At 39.8% G+C, this 19800-nt stretch overlaps 2 protein-coding genes across 4 annotated transcripts in view; one reads left to right on the forward strand and one right to left on the reverse strand.

The window, feature by feature from the left end:
• The first annotated feature begins 1543 nt into the window (after positions 1-1543).
• LOC138198415 (phosphoribosyl pyrophosphate synthase-associated protein 2) lies at positions 1544-11339 on the forward strand. 2 transcript variants are annotated; one of them, XM_069149845.1, is made up of 12 exons: positions 1544-1653; positions 2721-2748; positions 2995-3155; positions 3868-3920; positions 6015-6081; positions 6294-6466; positions 6654-6769; positions 8307-8362; positions 8588-8736; positions 8854-8924; positions 9613-9759; positions 9861-11339. In XM_069149845.1, the coding sequence occupies exons 2-12, from the start codon at positions 2722-2724 to the stop codon at positions 10017-10019; spliced, it is 1179 nt and encodes a 392-aa protein (XP_069005946.1). In that variant the 5' UTR covers positions 1544-1653; position 2721; the 3' UTR covers positions 10020-11339. The 2 variants fall into 2 exon arrangements, with proteins under 2 accessions (XP_069005946.1, XP_069005947.1); XM_069149846.1 differs by lacking the exon at positions 2721-2748.
• Positions 11340-17708: 6369 nt separating this feature from the next.
• Positions 17709-19800, reverse strand: part of LOC138198414 (neurabin-2-like) — a 31609-nt gene continuing 29517 nt past the window's right edge. For both annotated transcript variants that reach the window (XM_069149844.1, XM_069149843.1), the window contains exon 15: positions 17709-18326. In XM_069149844.1, coding sequence (XP_069005945.1) covers positions 18273-18326 — 54 coding nt within the window. In that variant the 3' untranslated portion in view covers positions 17709-18272. The remainder of the gene's footprint in view (positions 18327-19800) is intronic.

Here is a 19800-nt window from a genome sequence, read left to right on the forward strand (position 1 = left end):
AGAGTATTTATAAATCTGTCACTGTTAATGCAAAAGCAGCTCACTACCGTGGAGCTGTGTTAACACTATTGTTGGATATATAAGTGCTTTCTTTGGAGTGTTTACCTGCAGCCCCTTCAGCCCTCTTTCTGTGTGTCTGTCTTCTGGTTTTGTCAGACGGGAACAGATCAAGGCTTTGAGACAAACTCAATGTCCAGGGGAGGAAACTAAATTAATGAGCCACTTACCGCATCTATTGCACTCAAAGAGAGTCCTGTCCCTTGTGTGTGTGTGTGTGTGTGTGTGTGTGTGTGTGTGTGTGTGTGTGTGTGTGTGTGTGTGTGTGTGTGTGTGTGTGTGTGTGTGTGTGAGCGTAGTTTTGGTTGGTCATGGGGGTAAGGTACCGTTTCTGGGAGTAAGTGAGAGGCTTATGCAGGGGTACATGAATGTCACATTCACCATTGCATCACCTCACAGTTAATAAAACACTGAGACTGTTCGAGAAAAAGCAAATACTGGAACCTGCCATGCTTTAGAGGACGAAGAATTCATTTTAAAAAACAAATGATAAAAACGTAGAAGCAGCACGAGAAGAAGAAGCAAATTAACATTAAGATATGCTGATGGGATCAGCAAATAATTCCATATGTCAGTGAACATTTTGCTCACTTAATGTAATATTCTCACAAGGGATTCACAATTGTGTGTTCTGTTCTTGTTTAATTTGAGAAATGTATAGCAATTCTTAATGTTTAGCAAAACAGTTGGACGTTAAGACACAGTACACATTAAAACCCTGTTTATTTAAAGCTTGAAAGTCACTTAATTTAACTGGAGCTGACATGGGTAAGGCTGTGTGATACTAGTTATATAAAATCATACTGCCCTCAAGTGGATGGTCACCACGCACACACCTCCACAAAAGGCTTTCAGTTTTTCGTGTCGTCATCAAGTCCTGTTCCGACTGTTAAAATGACTCCGTCACTTCGAAAATGGGTAAAGAGTAAAACACGTGTACTTTATACCCATTTAAATATCAAGCAATGGTTAGCATATTCATGTTCAGCTACATATTGTTATATAGGTGATAGAGGATCTCATACCAGTCAACGTACTAGCAGAGGAACAAATGATGTAATAAAACAATTGTTACACAGCACTGCTTTCGCATGAAATAAAATTTGTTTAGCTTTTAAAGCGTGAAAAAGTTAAGTTCAACATCATCAGAAATTCAGGAAGGCAACAAGCCTCCAGGCAGCCTCCACCATGGTAATTTGAAATAAAAATGATGACTTAAACCACTAATGAGGAAAACGACACAGACACCTTGCTGAAAAATAAAACCTTTACATTTAATTTTTTTTTTTTTTTTTTTTTTTTTTTTTTGGATCTCTCAAATGTATAGCCCTACTGGTAATAATGAATTGCTTATGTTGTCTTCTCAATCGTGTTTTTTACGTTTTTTTTTTTTTTTTTTTTTAAAAGAGTACCTAAATGCATCCCAAAACCTCCCCGTTTTAATTTCCTGTCCTGTAATTGGTCGAGCTGTACGTCCATCAAAACAGAACATCGCAGCCAGACGGATAGAAGGGAACAGGTTGAAAAGAGCGGAGAGACTCGTCTCATCATTATACTGTTGGTTGCAGGTTGTAACCGGACATAACACACAAGCTGGTGAGGAGCTGGTTTGTTTCATTTATTAATAGGGATTGTGTTTCTTGCTCGCCACACAGGAGGACTTGCTTTCCGATGCATGAAAAATCAATTCTCGCATTCACGAGCTTTACCCTGCCAAGATTATTTCTGGCGAGCTATCGCGTTAGTAGTTGTGTGTGTCTACCTCATGATGTTATAGGCAAACATTGTATATTGGCTGCTGTTAATTTCATTGTGTTAGTATAACTACTTTTATATAATAGGTCGTTACAGCCTGAACTCCAGCTCCTGGTTGAACTCGTCTACACAGTCACTGTCGAACAATAAACGTCATCGTAAAATAGAAAAATCCTGTGTTGTTCAGCTAGCTTAGCAACATGAGGAAGCTAACGTCGTGATTGTTGATAGCTGCGTGCAACGTTTTCCAGCCTCGATTCATGGATCCAGGACGGAACCGATCAAACAGCGCTGATCAGCCAAAGCAACACGCAACGCCAATATACACATTTAATGGAATAATTGTATCGTATAGTTTAAGTTTCACATTTTGTCGTTGCACATGGTTGCATATGGCACGTCATTGTGGTCCAACCGTGTTGTTATTGTGTTATTGTTCCAGGAATATCAAGTACACGTGTACGCAGACTTATTCCAACCTTGTCCTGATGTAGTTACTCCAAACTTTAATCTTTCACCTGATCGTAAACACACGCGCAGCCTCGTATTCTGACATACAAAGGAACATTCAATTTAAGGTCTGAGTAAAAACGTCAGCAATAAAATAATCAGGAAGTTGGACGGTTATTACGAAGTAAGGTAGCATGTTTTAAAAGAAAGATCTGTGAGAAAAAAATGTTTTAGTAGATTTGGATAGTACTGTATTGACAAAGGTGATCGGATGCTGGCAAGATGGTGGGGCCCTTCACAATAAAAGCTCATTCTTTTTTTTTAATGACTTGAATTTATTTTATGAAGCATCTGGTACAGAATTGGTTGAAATTGTTTGAAAAATTCTCTGGTGCTAATGTGGTCTGACCTTTGGTTTGGGACTTAATACATTTTATAATCTTTCTCCTTTCATCCAGGATGTTGGAGATGCACCCAATGCAACATGTAAGGATAGAGTCCATAATATATATATTTTTAAATGGTGTTAAGCTTTTCAAATGTTTGTATTCTAAGAAAAGAAGGAATTGCTCCATTAGTGTGTCACTTAATCCAAAAGGAGAACTATCTTTTTTTTGTCTGCAAGTCTTTAAGAGCTAACGAAAACGTGTTTCCTGTTCCTCTACTATTTGAGTAAAGAGAATATACACATTGGTTTTAAAGGAAGTAATGGCTCCTCCCTGTCCGCTGCAGGAAGGGCTCAGCGCAGCGTGGGTGCCCAGGGATCCACTGCCTGAGTGTGGGGAGAGCAGTGGCCGAAACCCCACAGACATGAACCACACTAAGGGTGGCCTGGTCATCTTCACCGCCAACTCGCATCCCTCAAGTCGTGAGCTGGGCAAGAGGATCGCAGAGTGAGTACAGGAGGCATTGGTCTCACACACACACACACACACACACACACACACACACACACACACACACACACACACACGCACACACACACACACACACACACAGATGACCTGCAGGGCACAGCAATGCTGGCAAAACTTTTTTTCTTATCTTCGAGTAAACAGTCAATATGAGTCCTTCAGAAACAGCTCTGTCACCTCTGTTGTCTCAGGCGCAACTTTAAACTCTTGAACTCTTGTTCATTTGTTATGAAAAAGCTTCACTTTCACTCATGCTTCCTCAGAGCTAAATTTGGTTGTGCTGCATTTACATCTGAATTGCGGCAGCTGTACATGTTCTTGTTAGCGTTACAATACAGCCAGTACTCAGCTTCCTGACTTACAATCATCATGCAGCAAAATGTGATCATGTTATAAAAAGAATCCTTTTTAGAATGACAATTTACTGCAGCTTGGTATCAGAATACATCATTTCCCTCCTTGTTTCATTCCTCGCTATTGCTAATGTGTTTAAAACAGCGAGTTTTCAACTTTCCTAAAGGAGGTAGAGATATTGTATAGTTCGTTCTTTCTTTCTTTCTTTCTTTCTTTCTTTCTTTCTTTCTTTCTTTCTTTCTTTCTTTCTTTCTGTATAAATTTAAACAAACTTTACCTCTGTAATGTTGTTGTAATAGTTTTTTAATATAATTAAATTGTTATTGTCTCCTTTCAGGCGGTTAGGGGTGGAGCTTGGCAAGGTGCAGGTGTATCAGGAAGCTAACAGAGGTAAGATGATGTCTTAACACATTTACTGGCAGTTAACACATAGTACACAATCCCAAAGTCTCTGCCTACCTTAAAAGGTTAGTCCTGCTAGTCATGCTTTATCGATTATAGACATAGCTGTTAGTTTTGTGTGTAGTGTGTTGTTATTTATGTGTATCGTAAATAAAATAGATATTACAGATTACCTGAGTTCTATCAGACATGACACCAGTTTTGAGCAAAGCTAAGACACATGGAGAGCTGCACACTGAATAATGATTGACAGTTCAGAATACTTTGTATGTCAGCAGATTCATTGTTGAACATTAAAATATGTTGAAAAGTGTAATGTGATATCATAATGTAGCAAGTTCTATGAGTTCTTTGACATTTTGAACATGTTACATAGTCCTTATATAATGTATAATATCTGGTGTTAGAGCACTGTAGCCATTAACAGAAATGAATGTAGATTTACTGGTTTAATTTTTTAACATGAGACTTTGTGTTCAGCTGCATAGTTTTAACTTTTTAAGAGCATTATGGTTCTTTTGTCTACTATTAGAACTGCGCAGAAATCCTTGTCTGGTGAATGTAATTAAACAGTAAAAAAACAAGCTCTTCAAAAGCAAAGCAGCAGTCGCCCGTTAACCAAAAAGCCCATTTTATTTGACATGAATTGACTGCCTACACGTCAGTATTAGTAGAAAAAGAGTAATGGTAATTTGTGGTACAAAACTAAATTAGGACCAGATTGTGATCCAAAGATCTCTGTCTGCAGGGAAACTAAAAAAAAAAAAAAGTGACGAGCAGCTATAGAAACAGTTTTTTGTTTTGTTTTCCTGAAGAAGAAAAGTTTTGTTTGTTATATATCTTAGGTATTACTGAAATCAAAGTCCAATCTATGTTTTGTTGCTTATTATAGGATAATTTAGTGGCTGTACTTTTAGTATTGTGTCCTTCGTGCCTGATGAACGTCTGACTGATTACTTATAGGGGTAGGCAAGGTTGTTGTTTTTTCCACCATTGGGCAAAAATTTCATAATAACCTTTCAGCTTATTGTATGATCTGAGAGAAAACTAGACTTCTGCCCCTCCTCTCGGCTCGGTACTCAGGCTTTAGAAAATCTATTCCGTGAAAGCGACTTTTGGCCAATCACGGGACATTTCAGTGAGAGGGTGTTTGTATCGGCTGTGCATTTACATTCCTTCAGATATTAACTCTGATTCAATGGCAAAAAAAAATCCTGAAGAAAAAAGTAGCTCTTTTAAGGTCTTTCATCATGACTGATTCATCTTCCGGATGTGTGCACATGCTCGTGGTCGTCTGGCAGGAGGACAGAGAGGGGTTTTCAAGTTCTGGCGGGTTTTTATTTGGTTGTTGTCATTTTCCCTTTTACAAAAAATTGCACACCCGAACTTTTAAGTGTTTTTAGGAGGGGAACTTTTTTGGTGTCGGATTTTGTCAAGTCTGGGAGAGGAGAGAAAGTTCTTGTTGTGGTGGATTTGATTGTCTTGCATCACAGCTGGTCAGTGCTTGTGCACCAGCAGGCTGCTGATTCTCAGGCAGACTTTCCAAACAGTCACTGCTTTATCGGCCAGTACACAATCCCGAAGCAAGTTTGACAAAACAAAGAAAGTTTCCAGGGGGGGGGGGGGCTACGGGCAGAATTAAGCGGTGTTACTAGGATAAATTGTATGCTTGTTTTGTAGTAGTAGAGGTAGTAAGATGTGTATTCCTCACTATGTATATGCAAAGATATTTCTTTCTGCAGCTCAGTTTGTACGAGATATCGAACTCTCCTAATCTCGTTTTGGGTCGACGGCAGTACTGTCTCCTGTGTCCTCTGTGTTTTGCTGGACATTTGGCTCTGGGTTGACGGCATTTTGTTTTCTAGTCTCTGTTCTGTGGGAGGCCCATTTTTGGAATTCTAGTATGTACGATTTCACGCAGTGAGGGCAGGGCGTGGTGGGGAGTGGCAGTTAAAGCTGACAAGGCGTTTGCAGGCTTTATCTATGAGATAGGAGTGTGCACTCGTGTGCCCGAATGTGTGTTTATGTGTGTGGGGTTTTTTGCCGCTCTTTCCCCTCTTACATCCTGTTTTGTTTCCATAGAAACGCGGGTGCAGATCCAAGAGTCGGTGAGAGGCAAAGATGTTTTTATCATTCAGACAGTGTCCAAGTAAGAAAAAAACACTTAATCATTTTCAAGATTTCAAAACCGTTCTTCACCTGACACATGTCACTCATACCTCATGTTTGATTAATCCCCACCCCCCACCCCCTGCCACACACACACACACACACACACACACACACACACACACACACACACACACACACACAATCACACACACACACACACACACACACACTCTCTCTTCCTCTTTTCAGGGATGTGAACACCACCATAATGGAGATGCTGATCATGGTATACGCATGCAGGACATCTTGTGCTCGAAGCATCACCGGCGTCCTCCCCTACTTCCCCTACAGCAAGCAGTGTAAAATGAGGAAGAGGGGGTCCATTGTCTCCAAGCTTATTGCCTCTATGATGTGTAAAGCTGGTAAGTTGGAGAGGACAATGACAACAACACGAAACAGTGGAGAAGACTCTTCTCGCATGCTTTTGTCTGTTTGTGGTGTAACATATTGTACAATTTTATCAGCAGAGCATTTGACATGCATAAAGTCATATGTAAAAAAAAAAAAAAAAAGGATGTTCACCAGACTAACATGACAGTGTTTGTGTAGGCCTCACACACCTGATCACCATGGACCTCCATCAGAAGGAGATTCAGGGCTTCTTCACCATCCCAGTCGACAATCTGAGAGCCTCTCCGTTCCTGCTGCAGTACATTCAGGAAGAGGTAAAAAAAAAAAAAAAAAAAAGTTTTTTTTTTTTTGTTGTTTTTTTTTGGTTTTTTTTACCTTAAGCTCCACTAGCTTCCTTAGTTTGTGCCTGTCAAACTCCTCATTCTTACACAGAACACATTCACTTTACAATAGCAGATAGCTTATTTGAACCTGCCATATTTTCCCATTATTGTGGCTTTTGTGGGTCATGTTAACTTTGTCATTGAGGTTCAGGGAAACGGGGATTTACACAACACCATATACATCAGGCAGAGGAGAACAAGCTCCCTGCAGCTTTCCAAAATCCTTTTTTTTAAACATGAATCATTTAACGTTTGTGTTCAAGTCTGACTGAAAACAAAGTAAACAGAAACCAGCTGCCTTTTTGCTGCATCAGAGGACGTTCCCATCTGGGTGTTTTTCTCAGTGTTTTTGAGTTTAAATCGGCACCGTCAAACATAAGCTAAAGAGTGACTAATGCTAACCAGTAGCTAGAAGGTTCATTGTCTCACGATAAGAAAGTGACACTTTCCTTTTAAACCTAATGTACTTCACTGAATTGATCTTTTTTTTTTTTTAATTAGTTAATCCCTCCATCATTTTCTGCTCATCCAGGTTCAGGTCATTCTGAAATTAGGACTGGCTGGGACGTACCACCACGTCTGAAACGGGTGTTAAATGGCCTTTTTGTGGTATTAAAGATCTTTAACGGACTTAAATGTACCTTTGTAAACTCTGCAGAAACCTCTTTTCATTGCAGCGTGTCCTTCATTTTAGACAGAGATGCAGTCCAAAGCGGAGTCTCATTTGTGGAGCTGGTGGCTGATTATTGACGACTGTTGCAAGCAGATTTAATCAGACATAGCTTGTTAACTAATTAAGCCGATGAGTTGGATAAAATCACTTCCTCCAGCTGAGTTTTTAACCTCTCTATCTTAAATACAAACTTAACGGCTACAGACTGAAACTGAATCTGCATTTCTGAGGCTAAAATGCTGGGAGAGTGGGGGGGGGCGCATTGTTGTCGTTTTGCAGTGTAGGGCTTGTGCGCCCTCGTGTTGTTGGTCTCACAAGCAAGAATGTAAAATGAAACTATTTTGTAGCTGCTGAGAATACACACTGAGACATGCAAAATTTAAGCTTTATTGTTTCTGTATTTACCTTTTGATCAACCGAGAAGAGGCTTTTTGGATGACGGACTGACCCATGTGTCAATGTTTGACCAATGTTTGTTATTCCAGATGAAGAGTTTGTGGGGGAGGGGTTATTGTAGTATGAACTTCCCCGCATCCAAGCGAGCCGGACTAACATTCGCTTGAACCCTGATAGCCTCCAGCAGACTGTGAATGGCTTGAATGGGGCATTTTTTTTGTTTGTTTATTGAGGTATCCTATAAATCCACTAAATAATGCGGTACAATTCTGTGACTGACACGTGGAAAGAAGTAACTTTCTATGATTAGTTGTCACAAAGTCAGAGGAATTTAGCAAATCGTCAATTAGATGCAAATCCAATGCTAATTCTGTGTCCTCGCTTTGTTTGAACCTCCAGATCCCTGACTACAGAAATGCTGTGATTGTTGCCAAATCCCCAGCTTCTGCCAAAAGGTAGACTCTCTTCACTCTCTGTGTTCATGAAATCCCAGCTGCGGAGCTGTAACTCATTATATTTGAGTTCACGAGTTAATTATATACCTGCTCTGTTCTCTCTCTCTCTCTCTCTCTCTCTCCACTCAGTAGAGACCTTCCCATGTTTCACACGGTAACTGTAATGAAGTTGTGTCCCATGTGTTAATGCTTTTTGGCCGTGCACGTCTCTGTCTGGGTGTGCAGGGCTCAGTCGTTTGCCGAGCGGCTACGTCTGGGTATCGCGGTGATCCACGGCGAGGCTCAGGACGCCGAGTCAGACCAGGTGGACGGGCGACACTCGCCGCCCGCCGTCAAGACCACCGGAGCCATTCACCCCAGCATGGACATACCATGTAATACGCACGCGCCGATATTTTTGCACACCGTCACTGAGACGCTGCTTCTGGATGACAGATACGCTGCGATGCAGCGGCTCTCACTCTCCCTACGCCCGTTTGTTTGTCTTTCAGTGTTGATCCCGAAAGAGAAGCCTCCCATCACTGTGGTCGGAGATGTGGGAGGACGCATCGCCATCATCGTGGTGAGAAAGATGAGCAGTTCCACTGGTTTTGAACGCACGGTTTTGTTGTGAACGTCGATATACAAACAACCGTCAGCATGTGTATATACGACGTCTAAAGCTTTTATCATAAAATAAGTGCAAGTGAGCAAAAATAAGATGTCAGCCACGAAGCAGTTTCCCAAACAATAGCTGAGCACAGTAAAGTTGAATATGATGGATGAAGGTGTGCGGGTCTTCATCTGGCAGCTCACTCGAGCTGCTGCTTTGTTTTTTTTGTCCTGCAATAATTAATGCATGAACACCATCTGCTGGGACAAAGTCAATTCTGTTTCCTGTGACTGCTTCATAATAAAAGCCACCAAATGTGAACGCAGAGTTAAATCCAGCTCTGATAGAGCGTTGGAGGGAATGGGGGACAGTGGGGGACAGTGAGGTCAGGCAGGATCACACACAGTCAGATTCACTATATGCATTTAAATGTTGGGCTGTGGATCATTTTAACAGATGTTTTTCATGATTTAATCAATTTGCTTTTGCTGCACACCTTGATATTGATGTGAATATACAACAAACAACGTTCACTGTGCCTCTGCCAAATATTTAAGCTCTGAAGATGATGTCCATGTGAAGGCTCTCCCTAGAGGGCGCCGTGCTCCTGAACAAGTTGAATGTCGACATGCTTTAAAAAGGCTCGTTTATCTCACAGGATGACATCATCGATGATGTCGACAGTTTTGTCGCCGCTGCCGAGACGCTGAAAGAAAGAGGAGCCTACAAGATCTTCGTCATGGCAACGCACGGCATCCTCTCCTCCGATGCGCCCCGGTTGATCGAAGAGTCGGCCATCGACGAGGTGAGCGCGCAAATGCTTTTCTCAACGCGAGCGGCGTGGCGATGTCATCCCCACCTCCGACCTCACAACTGCCCCCCCTCCCCCGATACTGTCTCCCTCAGGTGGTGGTGACCAACACGATTCCCCACGAGCTGCAGAAGTTGCAGTGTCCAAAAATCAAAACGGTGGACATCAGCATGATCCTGTCGGAGGCCATCCGCCGCATCCACAACGGAGAGTCCATGTCCTACTTGTTCCGCAACATAGGAGTGGATGACTGAACGATCTGTGACACGCACGCACGCACACACGCACGCACACACACACACACGTAAATACCATTTGCCTTCTCAAACTTCTCCAGAAACATAGAGATGACTGATAATCATAGTGTAGCAATCTGCTCAAACTGACACACAGATACCCTTCTTGTATCATAATGTATAAATATGAATGCTAAACTTTTCCTTTGAGTGCAGCTTTACACAGAAAACGACTGAACACATGCGAACACACACGAACACACACCCCTTTGTGGACTACTGCCTAGCTCTCCAATGGCTGACCTCTTATTAAAACAATTCTCACCTCAGAACATTCTTTAGTTCCTTCTCCATCTCATTTACATTTTGTTTCCATAGAAGTTGCTGTTGATGTTAAATCCGTGTATTTGATGCATCTTCGTTAGTGCTGAATGTCACTCTCTGATATTATTAGTAGAGGAGATTGTACTGATAGTGTCAGTGCCTTCTACAGGATATACTCGCAACACACACGCCTTCATTGTTCTAACACACCACTGTGTTTCAGCTGATGTTACTATTTCTTTTGTTACTAACCCTGGAATATGCAGATTCCCAGCTAATTAATTTCTGTTACATATCAGAGTGCATGTTTAAATCCAAATCTCTGTTTTTGTTTTATTTATTTGGTGTCTGAATGTGCAACTAATCCAGATATCTTAGACCTCTACCAGCGAGCCATATTTGTGTGTGTGGTTGCCATAGCATTAGATTGCTGATTTGTTAAATCTACTAATTGCTAAAGTTGAACTGGAATTAACAGGGGAAATATTTTTTTCAATCTGTTTTATTGGATGTTACGTTTTATGGCAGTGCACCTGTGAAATATGTTTCCATAAGTCATGCATTTAACATTATGTGCCATCATTTCAAAGCTTCTGTTTAATATTTAAAGGTTAATATTTGTTCATGCCACAAATAAGCACTGTCCCTCGCTCCCAGCCAGAGGCCTCTGGATCATAGACTCACGATTACACAGTTTTCTGAAGATCAAGTTTCCAGATTTGAAGTTGCAAAAAAAAAGAAAAAAACAATTGGAAGGTTGTTCCTCAATACTTGGAAATGGGTAAATTAATCCTTTGATCCTTAGATCACTGCAGAGAGAAAAAAAAAAGGATGAAATTTCCTTTCAGAAAAGCAGCTTCAAACTGTGGCTCAAGCTTGAAAAGTAAATTGAAACTTTTTCTGACAAGAAAAACTTGACTGAAGCAGGTCTTTGTCACTTTGCCAGATGTTCCAAAAATGTTTTGTATTTATTTTCAGCACTTAATATGAATAAAAAGGACTGATGAAAGTAAAGCACTTTGTTTTGTGATGTTTTGGAGCTTCACATTTTCTTGCAAGCAGGATAGCAACTCGATAATTCTCTACTTTAGCAGATATGGTTACCATGACCACCATTTTAACTTAGCATGCTTACGCTTGGTAATTAACTAAAAGTACAGCTGGGGCTTTTCAGATTTCTTAATTTTCATACCCGTCGGAAATGTGTGAAAATATCTTTTCTTTCACAAAAAAAGCAAAGAAAAGAGGAAATTCCAAGAAATGTTTTTAACACAGAAGCATAAGTAACTTTTTTTTCTAACTTCCACGAATAAAGGAGTGATACATCAGGCTAAAAAGCAGCATGTAACCACACTGACGTCTCGGAGTCCTTAACATGTTCGTCGCTTCTGCACGGAGACAAGTTATGTTGCTCTGTCATTATCTCATATCATCTACTCCCAATTATTTAATGAAGCTAAAATGGGCTCCATCTCTACCAGCTACGACAGGATGATGCTGCTCTGGATGGAAACATCAGTATTAGTAGTGTGATAACATGTAGCAGCTGCAGCAGCCTTTTTGTAAAGGAAGATAACTTTGAAATCAAACACTTTAAGTACAAAAATGTCCATATTTTAATAGTTGAGAGGTTATTTGTTTGATAAATGGCATTTGAAAAAGATCTGAATTTCTCTTCTACCACGTGTAGCTGTTTGTAAATGCACAGTGTGTCCCAGCTCTCCCTTGAAGACAGCACGTTGAGGTCTTTATACGTCTCCTCTTCCTCTTTCAGTACTCTCTGAATGACGGGACAATTAACGAGGGGTGGGCAGTCAAAATCTAAAAACATTTGCAAAGTCATGCAGCAATGGAATACTGAGTTAAATCAAGTGTCCTCCTTTGTTTCCTGTTCACAACATGTTTCCTGTTTATTTATTGATGCCGACAGACAGCTGTTGGTTCAGACAAATATGGTGGCATCAGTGGAGAACAGAAGCAGGCAGAGGATCTGTTTCAGACCGGAGACACACAGCTCACAACACTGTCAGACTGTTCTTCTCGTGCTGCATCTATGACCAAGCATCTAACCAACCACACGACGCCCACGATTCTATCATTCCTTATTCGAAGAAGTTCAAGTCAATGGTTAATATCATAAAACAAAGCAATGAACTGCTCCAGAATGTGGCAAATTTGAGGTGTTGTAAGCATCTTACAATGTTGCAAATAAAAAACAATTTAACAAACGAGCACATTTCCTGTGGTGCTTTTGTTTGTCGCATTTTATACTCTCAAAACACACATTATGTGAGCACAAGGTCGTATTTGTTCGATGTTCTTCGAGTTCTTTAGACTGTGGCTGTGTGTTTAAAGATTGGTTACCAATGGTTACTAGGCAGAACTTGTTTAGTCCGAGTCTAGTTTTTGACCCTGACCATCAAAAATGGTCCTTATGTCAACAAGTTCAGAAGGAATGAGACTCACAAGCAAAATGAAGAGGTCTTTGAACCTCAATGAAGTTTGGGTTCGGAGGCCAGTGTCCAAAGACTCCTTGCAGGAGACTGGGAGTGTTTGTTTTGAGCTTGGCTGTGAATCTACAGTGCTGATTCATTGTTAAAAATACATTAACACACCATAACAGAGACATTCATAATATCAGTGGTGTCTACGGGCCGCTGCTCTTTACCGGACTGAACTGCTTGAATTAACAGGACACTGAACAAAAGACTGAACTGAAGGGCAATCTGACACACGTGGGACCGTCTGACCGCTGATACATTGACTTACTGAAGGGCCTTCCAATGGCAGCGTGTTCACTTACTGATGCAGGCGCTGCAGTCCATTTGAACAATGACGCAACTGCTTAAAAAAAAAATTAACAAATCCGACTCTTTGAACTAAACTGAACAAAGCGAATCAAATAAGCACTGTCTACTCTCAACAACCACTCTCCTCGTGTCTCCTGAGGCCGCTGCTGGGAAGGTGTTTTCGAAGGTCAGTCTCAGAATATGAAGCAGAGGAAAAAGCTTGATTAATATCTACAAAATATGGAGGGTAATAACAAAACACCAGAACAGCAACATAGTGAAAGACTTCAATCTGTCGACAATCTGAAAGGACAAGTGAGTGGAGGGTTTACTGGCATCTAGTGGCGAGATTGATCATCGCGACCAACGGACCGCCGCAGCAAAAACACTTTGAACACAGTAATGACAGCCTTGACTTTGTTTTTTTTTTTTAATGCAGACATGATGGGAAACAACTGACAGTCAGCTACAGGGTAGAGCACATCCGAAGGCTTTGTAGAGGCAGAAGCAGCATGTTAACGTAAAAGTCATAAAAAAAGGCAAACTGATCACTTACTGTGTTTAGACAATAAACCCAAAGTGACCAGGATTGGATTTGGTGATACAACAGCGATTGTACAGCTCACATTGTTTTGACATAGAGATGAAACTGCAATAAATATACTTAAGAAATAAAAATACTCAAGTGAGTTGCCTATGGCTGATTTTCATTCCTTTAAAAATGATCTCTCTCAAACGCTCTTGTTCCCGTCGAGTAAGACGACAAAGATACTGAAAGTTTTAAACAAATGCATGGTGTCTTTAAAAAAAAAAAGAAGAAAAGAACAAATCTTGCATGAAATCAAGTGTATACTGTGAGTTTGGAGTCGCTCTCCCTTGTTCATCGGCCAAACACTTGTACAAAGACAAACATTTCTCTTATTCTGGTACTAAACTGTTCTTCAGCTGTGAAGTACACAAACTTTGCTCCCATATAGTCACTGAACATATTGTGGACACACAAATACTACAAATCATTTCCTGTAGGTCAAAGGTGAAGTACAGATTCAGATCAGCTTCAGGTCGAACACGCTGTTGGGACGCTGGGTGTGAGGTGTTCGGCCGGACTGCTGCTGAAGGCGGAGGCAGATTATTGGTCCGTGCAAAAGAAGCTTTAAGAGCAAATACTTTGACATGAAAAGAAAAAAAAAAAACATGATTCTACAGAGCAGTCAGTCAGCTTCCAAGTGCAACATTTAATTTTCAAGACAGGCAGAACTGCTTTCATCCACGTTTGTGATTTGTGAAAATTATTTTGGGGTTTCCAAGATATTTAAGCAAACAAAACACGAGTTGTTGTTTTTTTATTTAGTTTTTTTTTTTTTTAATTTTTTTTTATGAAAATAAGAATGTGAGGATCAATTTAGGCACAGCAGTGCTTCGAGCTTGATGCTAACGTTAGAATGCAAACATGCTCACAATCACAATGCCAATGTGCTGATGTTACGCAGGTTTAAAGTTAATTTAACATGTTAGCATGCTAACATTAGCTAATCAGATAACCTAAGTTTCGAAAACAATTAACTTTTGTAACCTGCTGGTGGTGCTCGAGGATCAGTCACTTCATCTTCTGGGCTCCGTGACTGACCCGTCAATAGTTTTAGAGATATTTCAGTCCCAGAACCAGGGTGCTAACATGGCTAAAATATAACATGCCCTGTATACTGCAATTTTGTTTTGGGGCAAAGAAAGGACAAAGCTGGAGAAGGTGATTTTTAGCTGCTCTGAGTCTCTCCGTATTGTAACCGAGTCAAAATCGAGAATATTTTGCACTCATACTGATTGGAACTTAAAGTAGCCAAATTACCTTTTTGGATTGAACTGTACTCACAGTATTTTCAAGTAATGTGACCGAATCAGAGCTTGCCAGCAAGCTGCATTATCTCCATTAACACACACATGATAATAACTGCTGCGGTGAATGACGCAGCAAAATATATCATCTGCCTGTTCAAAATGTCATTCCTTGAGTGTGACCATCGTCTTTCTGAACGCTTTCTGATCTTGCTGTCCACATAAATACAAATCTCATATTTGAACATCACACAGTTCAAGCACTCAATCGTTTCCATATCAGAATAGTTAAAAACATGATTGTATAAACATACAGACTGTGTTGTAACCACAATGTGACAGGTTCAATACTTCGCCAATTAGTCTATTCTCATCACATTTCAAGTACTTCTAACAACCCTTTTTTCCCACTGACAATCTCAAAAGGACTTGTAACTGATGATTTATGTGACCAAAGAAGATATTTGATACAACAACAAAAAAATCCGACATTTTCTATGTGGATGAGCTTGATACACCCGCAGTGGTTCTTGGATTCCCGAAAATCCTCTGACCTTTATGACCACAGTAACACTTTTGTATTCAACTGATATTTGGACTATATCAGGCATGTATCACTAACTTAAGTTTATTTTCTATTGGCATAATACTGGCACTGGGACCTTTCTACTGTTCTCCTAATGCAAGAGATGTGGAGTGTGTTTACATGCACACAGTTTCCTGATTAACACTGCAGCTCATATTAATGGGAAGGTCTCTTCATACAAACATTTCTCAGAGGCAAAACTATCCTCATACTGCAGTATTAAAACATTTCACTAGCTATCGCAAAAGGACAAATAGTGATTAACATATTAATAAAAATGGAACTGCCAAATACTCTTTTATGATAGTTTATCATAGTAAATTAGCATAAACTGATAGCCATTAGTATGCCCATTTGAAACTTCTGTTGAGCTAACTATAGCTATACAGCATAACTAAAACATTGGCAGGCCCATTACCTCTACTAAATACATTATATTGAAACAGAAATACTACTTCACAGAATGGAAATATAGTGCACTCATAATATGGCGTTTATCACGTTACTTGAAATGATCAAATCATTAGAGCGTAACTTCAGGTTGAACGTCAAATTTGATTTTCATATACTTTTTAAAGATTCATAAATTCAAATAGAAATTTCAAGCATCCGCTATCAACACAATTCAAATATAGTTTGTTAATTCAGATCGAAAGATTTAAGCCAGCTTACAAATTCAGGTTGTTTTAAATTTGATTTGTTACATTTGGAAACCAAAACTCAAAAAGAATATTGTAAACATCAACAGCTGCTGAGGATAATCAGATGAGCCTGTCGGAATAAATATTTTAAAATGTAATATTTCAATCCCTTAAATTCTGTGTCATTTAACTTTTAACTTTAGGTGTTGGTAATGGCTTAACCTTAAAGTGACATTTTTAATAACTTACATCATTTTTATTTCTTTCATATCGACCTACCAGTTTATTGGTCAAGCTGGCATTATTAAGTTTTTAGTGGTGACTGAAATGTTACAGTTGAATATACAACACTGTATTTGCTTGGTGGATATTAGCTGATACGTAATAGTAACTGTGGCACAGAAAAACTGAAAATATGTTTGAGGTTATCTAGAAACAGTGTTGCCATTAAACAGTTTGCAGAGAACTGACAAGTTTATTTTTCTGGAGAAAAAGGTTTTGTTTTGTATAAATCCATAATACAATTCTTTAATAACTAGATCTAAGCATCCTTTAAAGACATGCTCGTGCATTAGGTGTTCATCTATTTTGAAAAATAAAGAGAATAGCCTCCATTACATCATTATTGGATTGTTAAAATGGCAATTCACTAATACAAGTTGGGCTTTTCTGGCACTTTGGCTCCATCAAGTGATTGTTAACATTCTAAGTATTTCTCTGCCTCCAAGAGATGTTTGAGTGACTTTTACTGATTTCTGAATATTCTCAGTTAACCATGTAGCCTTGACTACTGTACACATACAGCCTGAGAATACCAGAGTTTTTAAAGTAGGATATTCAGTGCTTTGGGGAAACCAACTCAACACTTTACCTGAATAACAGGACGTTGGTGTGCATGTAAACCCACAGATACTGTAGTAAACACCAATGAATATACACCATTAGAAGCTTTATAAGCACATATTAGACTATTCACACCCTGTTTGCCATTGATGTTGATAGAAAAGAGATGAAACAGACTACTGAACCATTCTCTCCACAGCACGGCATCATCATGGACTTACACCGCCTCACTCCCGGATGTCAGATCCACTTCATTGCTTAAGTCATTTAAACACTTTTAAATAAATGTATAGAATATATACAAACATTGCTCCACCACTGTTCAGATCTCAAAACGCACGCATCTGATTCCGTCCGTTGCTTGCAGAGAGTTAGGCTGGAAAAGAGCAGCCAAAGGCAGGGCTTTCTGGGAAATTCTGTACTTTCACAGTTTTTGATCGGAAGTTGTCGGCCATCTCGTTTCATAGTTTTTATTACCTCACTATCGGTGGTATTGTAGCTGTTTCCTTTTCAAAGCTTGGTTGCATGTTACTACCAAGGTTCCACTTCTCAATTTTGCGCTGTCTGTAAAAATGAGGTGGCCACGTCTCCTTGTAGTTTTTGATTTAAACGATCAATGCCAAAGACCAGAAAACACATTTGTCCTCTTCATAAGGATCCTGTCAGGTCCCCCCCCCCCCTCCCTCCCCCACCCCCAAAAAAAGAAAAAAAGACAGCGATAGTTCGACGACCTCCCAGTTCAAAAGTTGTAGAATGACAATCGTTTGTCTTTTCTGGTTTGTTCTGGTTTGTTCTGCTTTCTTCTGCGTGTATGTCCTCTGTCACTCTATAAAGCACTTTGTGACGAGCCTGGTTATTAAAAGCGCTTTCTTAAAATAAATTTGAATCATTAATAGAACCTGGTAGGATACTGTTAATGAGAAGAGGGGAAATGTTTATGAAGGTGGTTTCCGTGTTGATTGCCAAGCCGGTTGCCAGGAAGACACACGAGGAGGATTCTTGTTATAACAGAAGGTGCATTCTGGGATTGTTTTTTTTTTCACTGATGAAGCACTAGGCAACTGGCAGATGTCAGATGAGAGGTTGCTTCCTTTGTCTTTGTTCCAAGTGTCATCCTTTGTTATCCCCCCCCCCTCCTCCTCCGCTACCTGTCTGTGCGTGAATGGTTGATTGGAATGAACTGCAGTCCGGGTCAGAGTGAAGGCAGAACTCCTCCTCTTCCAGTCACAAACAGGAGGTAGGAAGTAGCAGCAGTCTACGAGGTTTTGGGGGACTTCAAGGCATCCACTTTGGTCTCCAAGTCTGTAATCTGTGGTAACGACACAGTGGAGGATAACTTAATTACATTTGAACTATACCGTTCATAAGAAACACAACCGTTTCACGCTGAAGTAAATGTAAATAAGTCTTATTTAGTCAGATAGTTGGTGTTGTGTGTAGTTGACTTGTTATTTCTCGATGTAAATTTCTATAATAATTAATAAACCAAATCAGCCCCAGAGGCTTGTATGTCTTGTCCTGCCATCAGTCAACATATCAGTAGCTCTGGTCCTCATGAGCCAAATGAGCAACCATGCTTGTTTTTGAACCTCCTCTTACATCTAATGGCGGAGGCTACCGTCAACATGTGCACATCGGATTGAGGAACCTGCGAAGACCCACAGACCAGAGCTGTTTAACAATTATAGGAAAGTGATTGTGGTAAAGCTACGAGACGTTTGGATAGAAAAATATTAGCTGCATCACTTCACACAGTAATTTTTCCTTCTCGACATTGAGACTTTATTGTTAAAACTACTTTTAAAGAAAATTTAGATCTTATGGGCATTTATGAGGAATCCCTGGAAACTGGTATTCTCGCCATTACAAAGAGAGTCACTGATTATACTTATACCTAACTCCATCTATCAGAAGACCATCTATCGGTGATCATTAAAATTAATGACCAAAAGGGATTCGTGAACAACCAACATTATTTACAGCGAGTAAAGACTATCATCCACAAAAAAGACAGATGCTAAAGACGACTACATTTTAATATGAATAATGAGCTGAAGTTGTTACAAATGATTTAATTTCAGAGCCCGTCGCTGGGCATTCAGTTTAGATGTGTGCACTGTACGTATGTAAGTACTTTATTTTCATCATCATCGCTGTAACTTTGGAAACAAGCCTTTATGTTATTATCTACTGTGATGGCTAAAAGTTCACAGATTTTAAAGGTGGTCCATCGAGAAGGAGGGAAGATGTTTGGAGGGAGACATGACTGCAATCAACCCATTTTGGAAAAGTGATCATTCACGTTCAAAATCAATCAAACTGTCATACAAAAAAAAAAGTTGACTTTATGTTAATAATGACTTCCTCTCGATGAAATCACAACTTTTTATTAAAATTTTTACACTATTTTCAAAAAAAAATTAATTATTTTCCTATTTATCAGTTTTGTTTTCCACAACAGTCTACAGATACAGTCATGTGAGAGGATCAGTATATCTAATGGAAACTGTTGACTTTTTCAACATACTTGAAAACACTTGATCCTGTATCCTGTAGAGATGTGAAGTTGTACTTTGGCACACTGGTGCTCTGAGCTAACATCAGCGTGCTAACATACTCAAATCCCTAATGATACCTTGTGTTCACCATATTAGCTAGCATTTGCTCATGAGCATTAAACAACTGAAGATGGGAATATGAGTCGACCTGTAGACATTTGGGGATGAATCAAAGTACTGGACATGTCTGAGTTGTTACCTGACAATGGTGCTACATGAAAAGTT

The sequence above is a fragment of the Embiotoca jacksoni genome, unplaced genomic scaffold (genome assembly GCF_022577435.1).
Source record: "Embiotoca jacksoni isolate LCO1_2020_lvr unplaced genomic scaffold, fEmbJac1.0.p SCAF_15, whole genome shotgun sequence".
Lineage (NCBI taxonomy): Eukaryota > Metazoa > Chordata > Actinopteri > Embiotocidae > Embiotoca > Embiotoca jacksoni.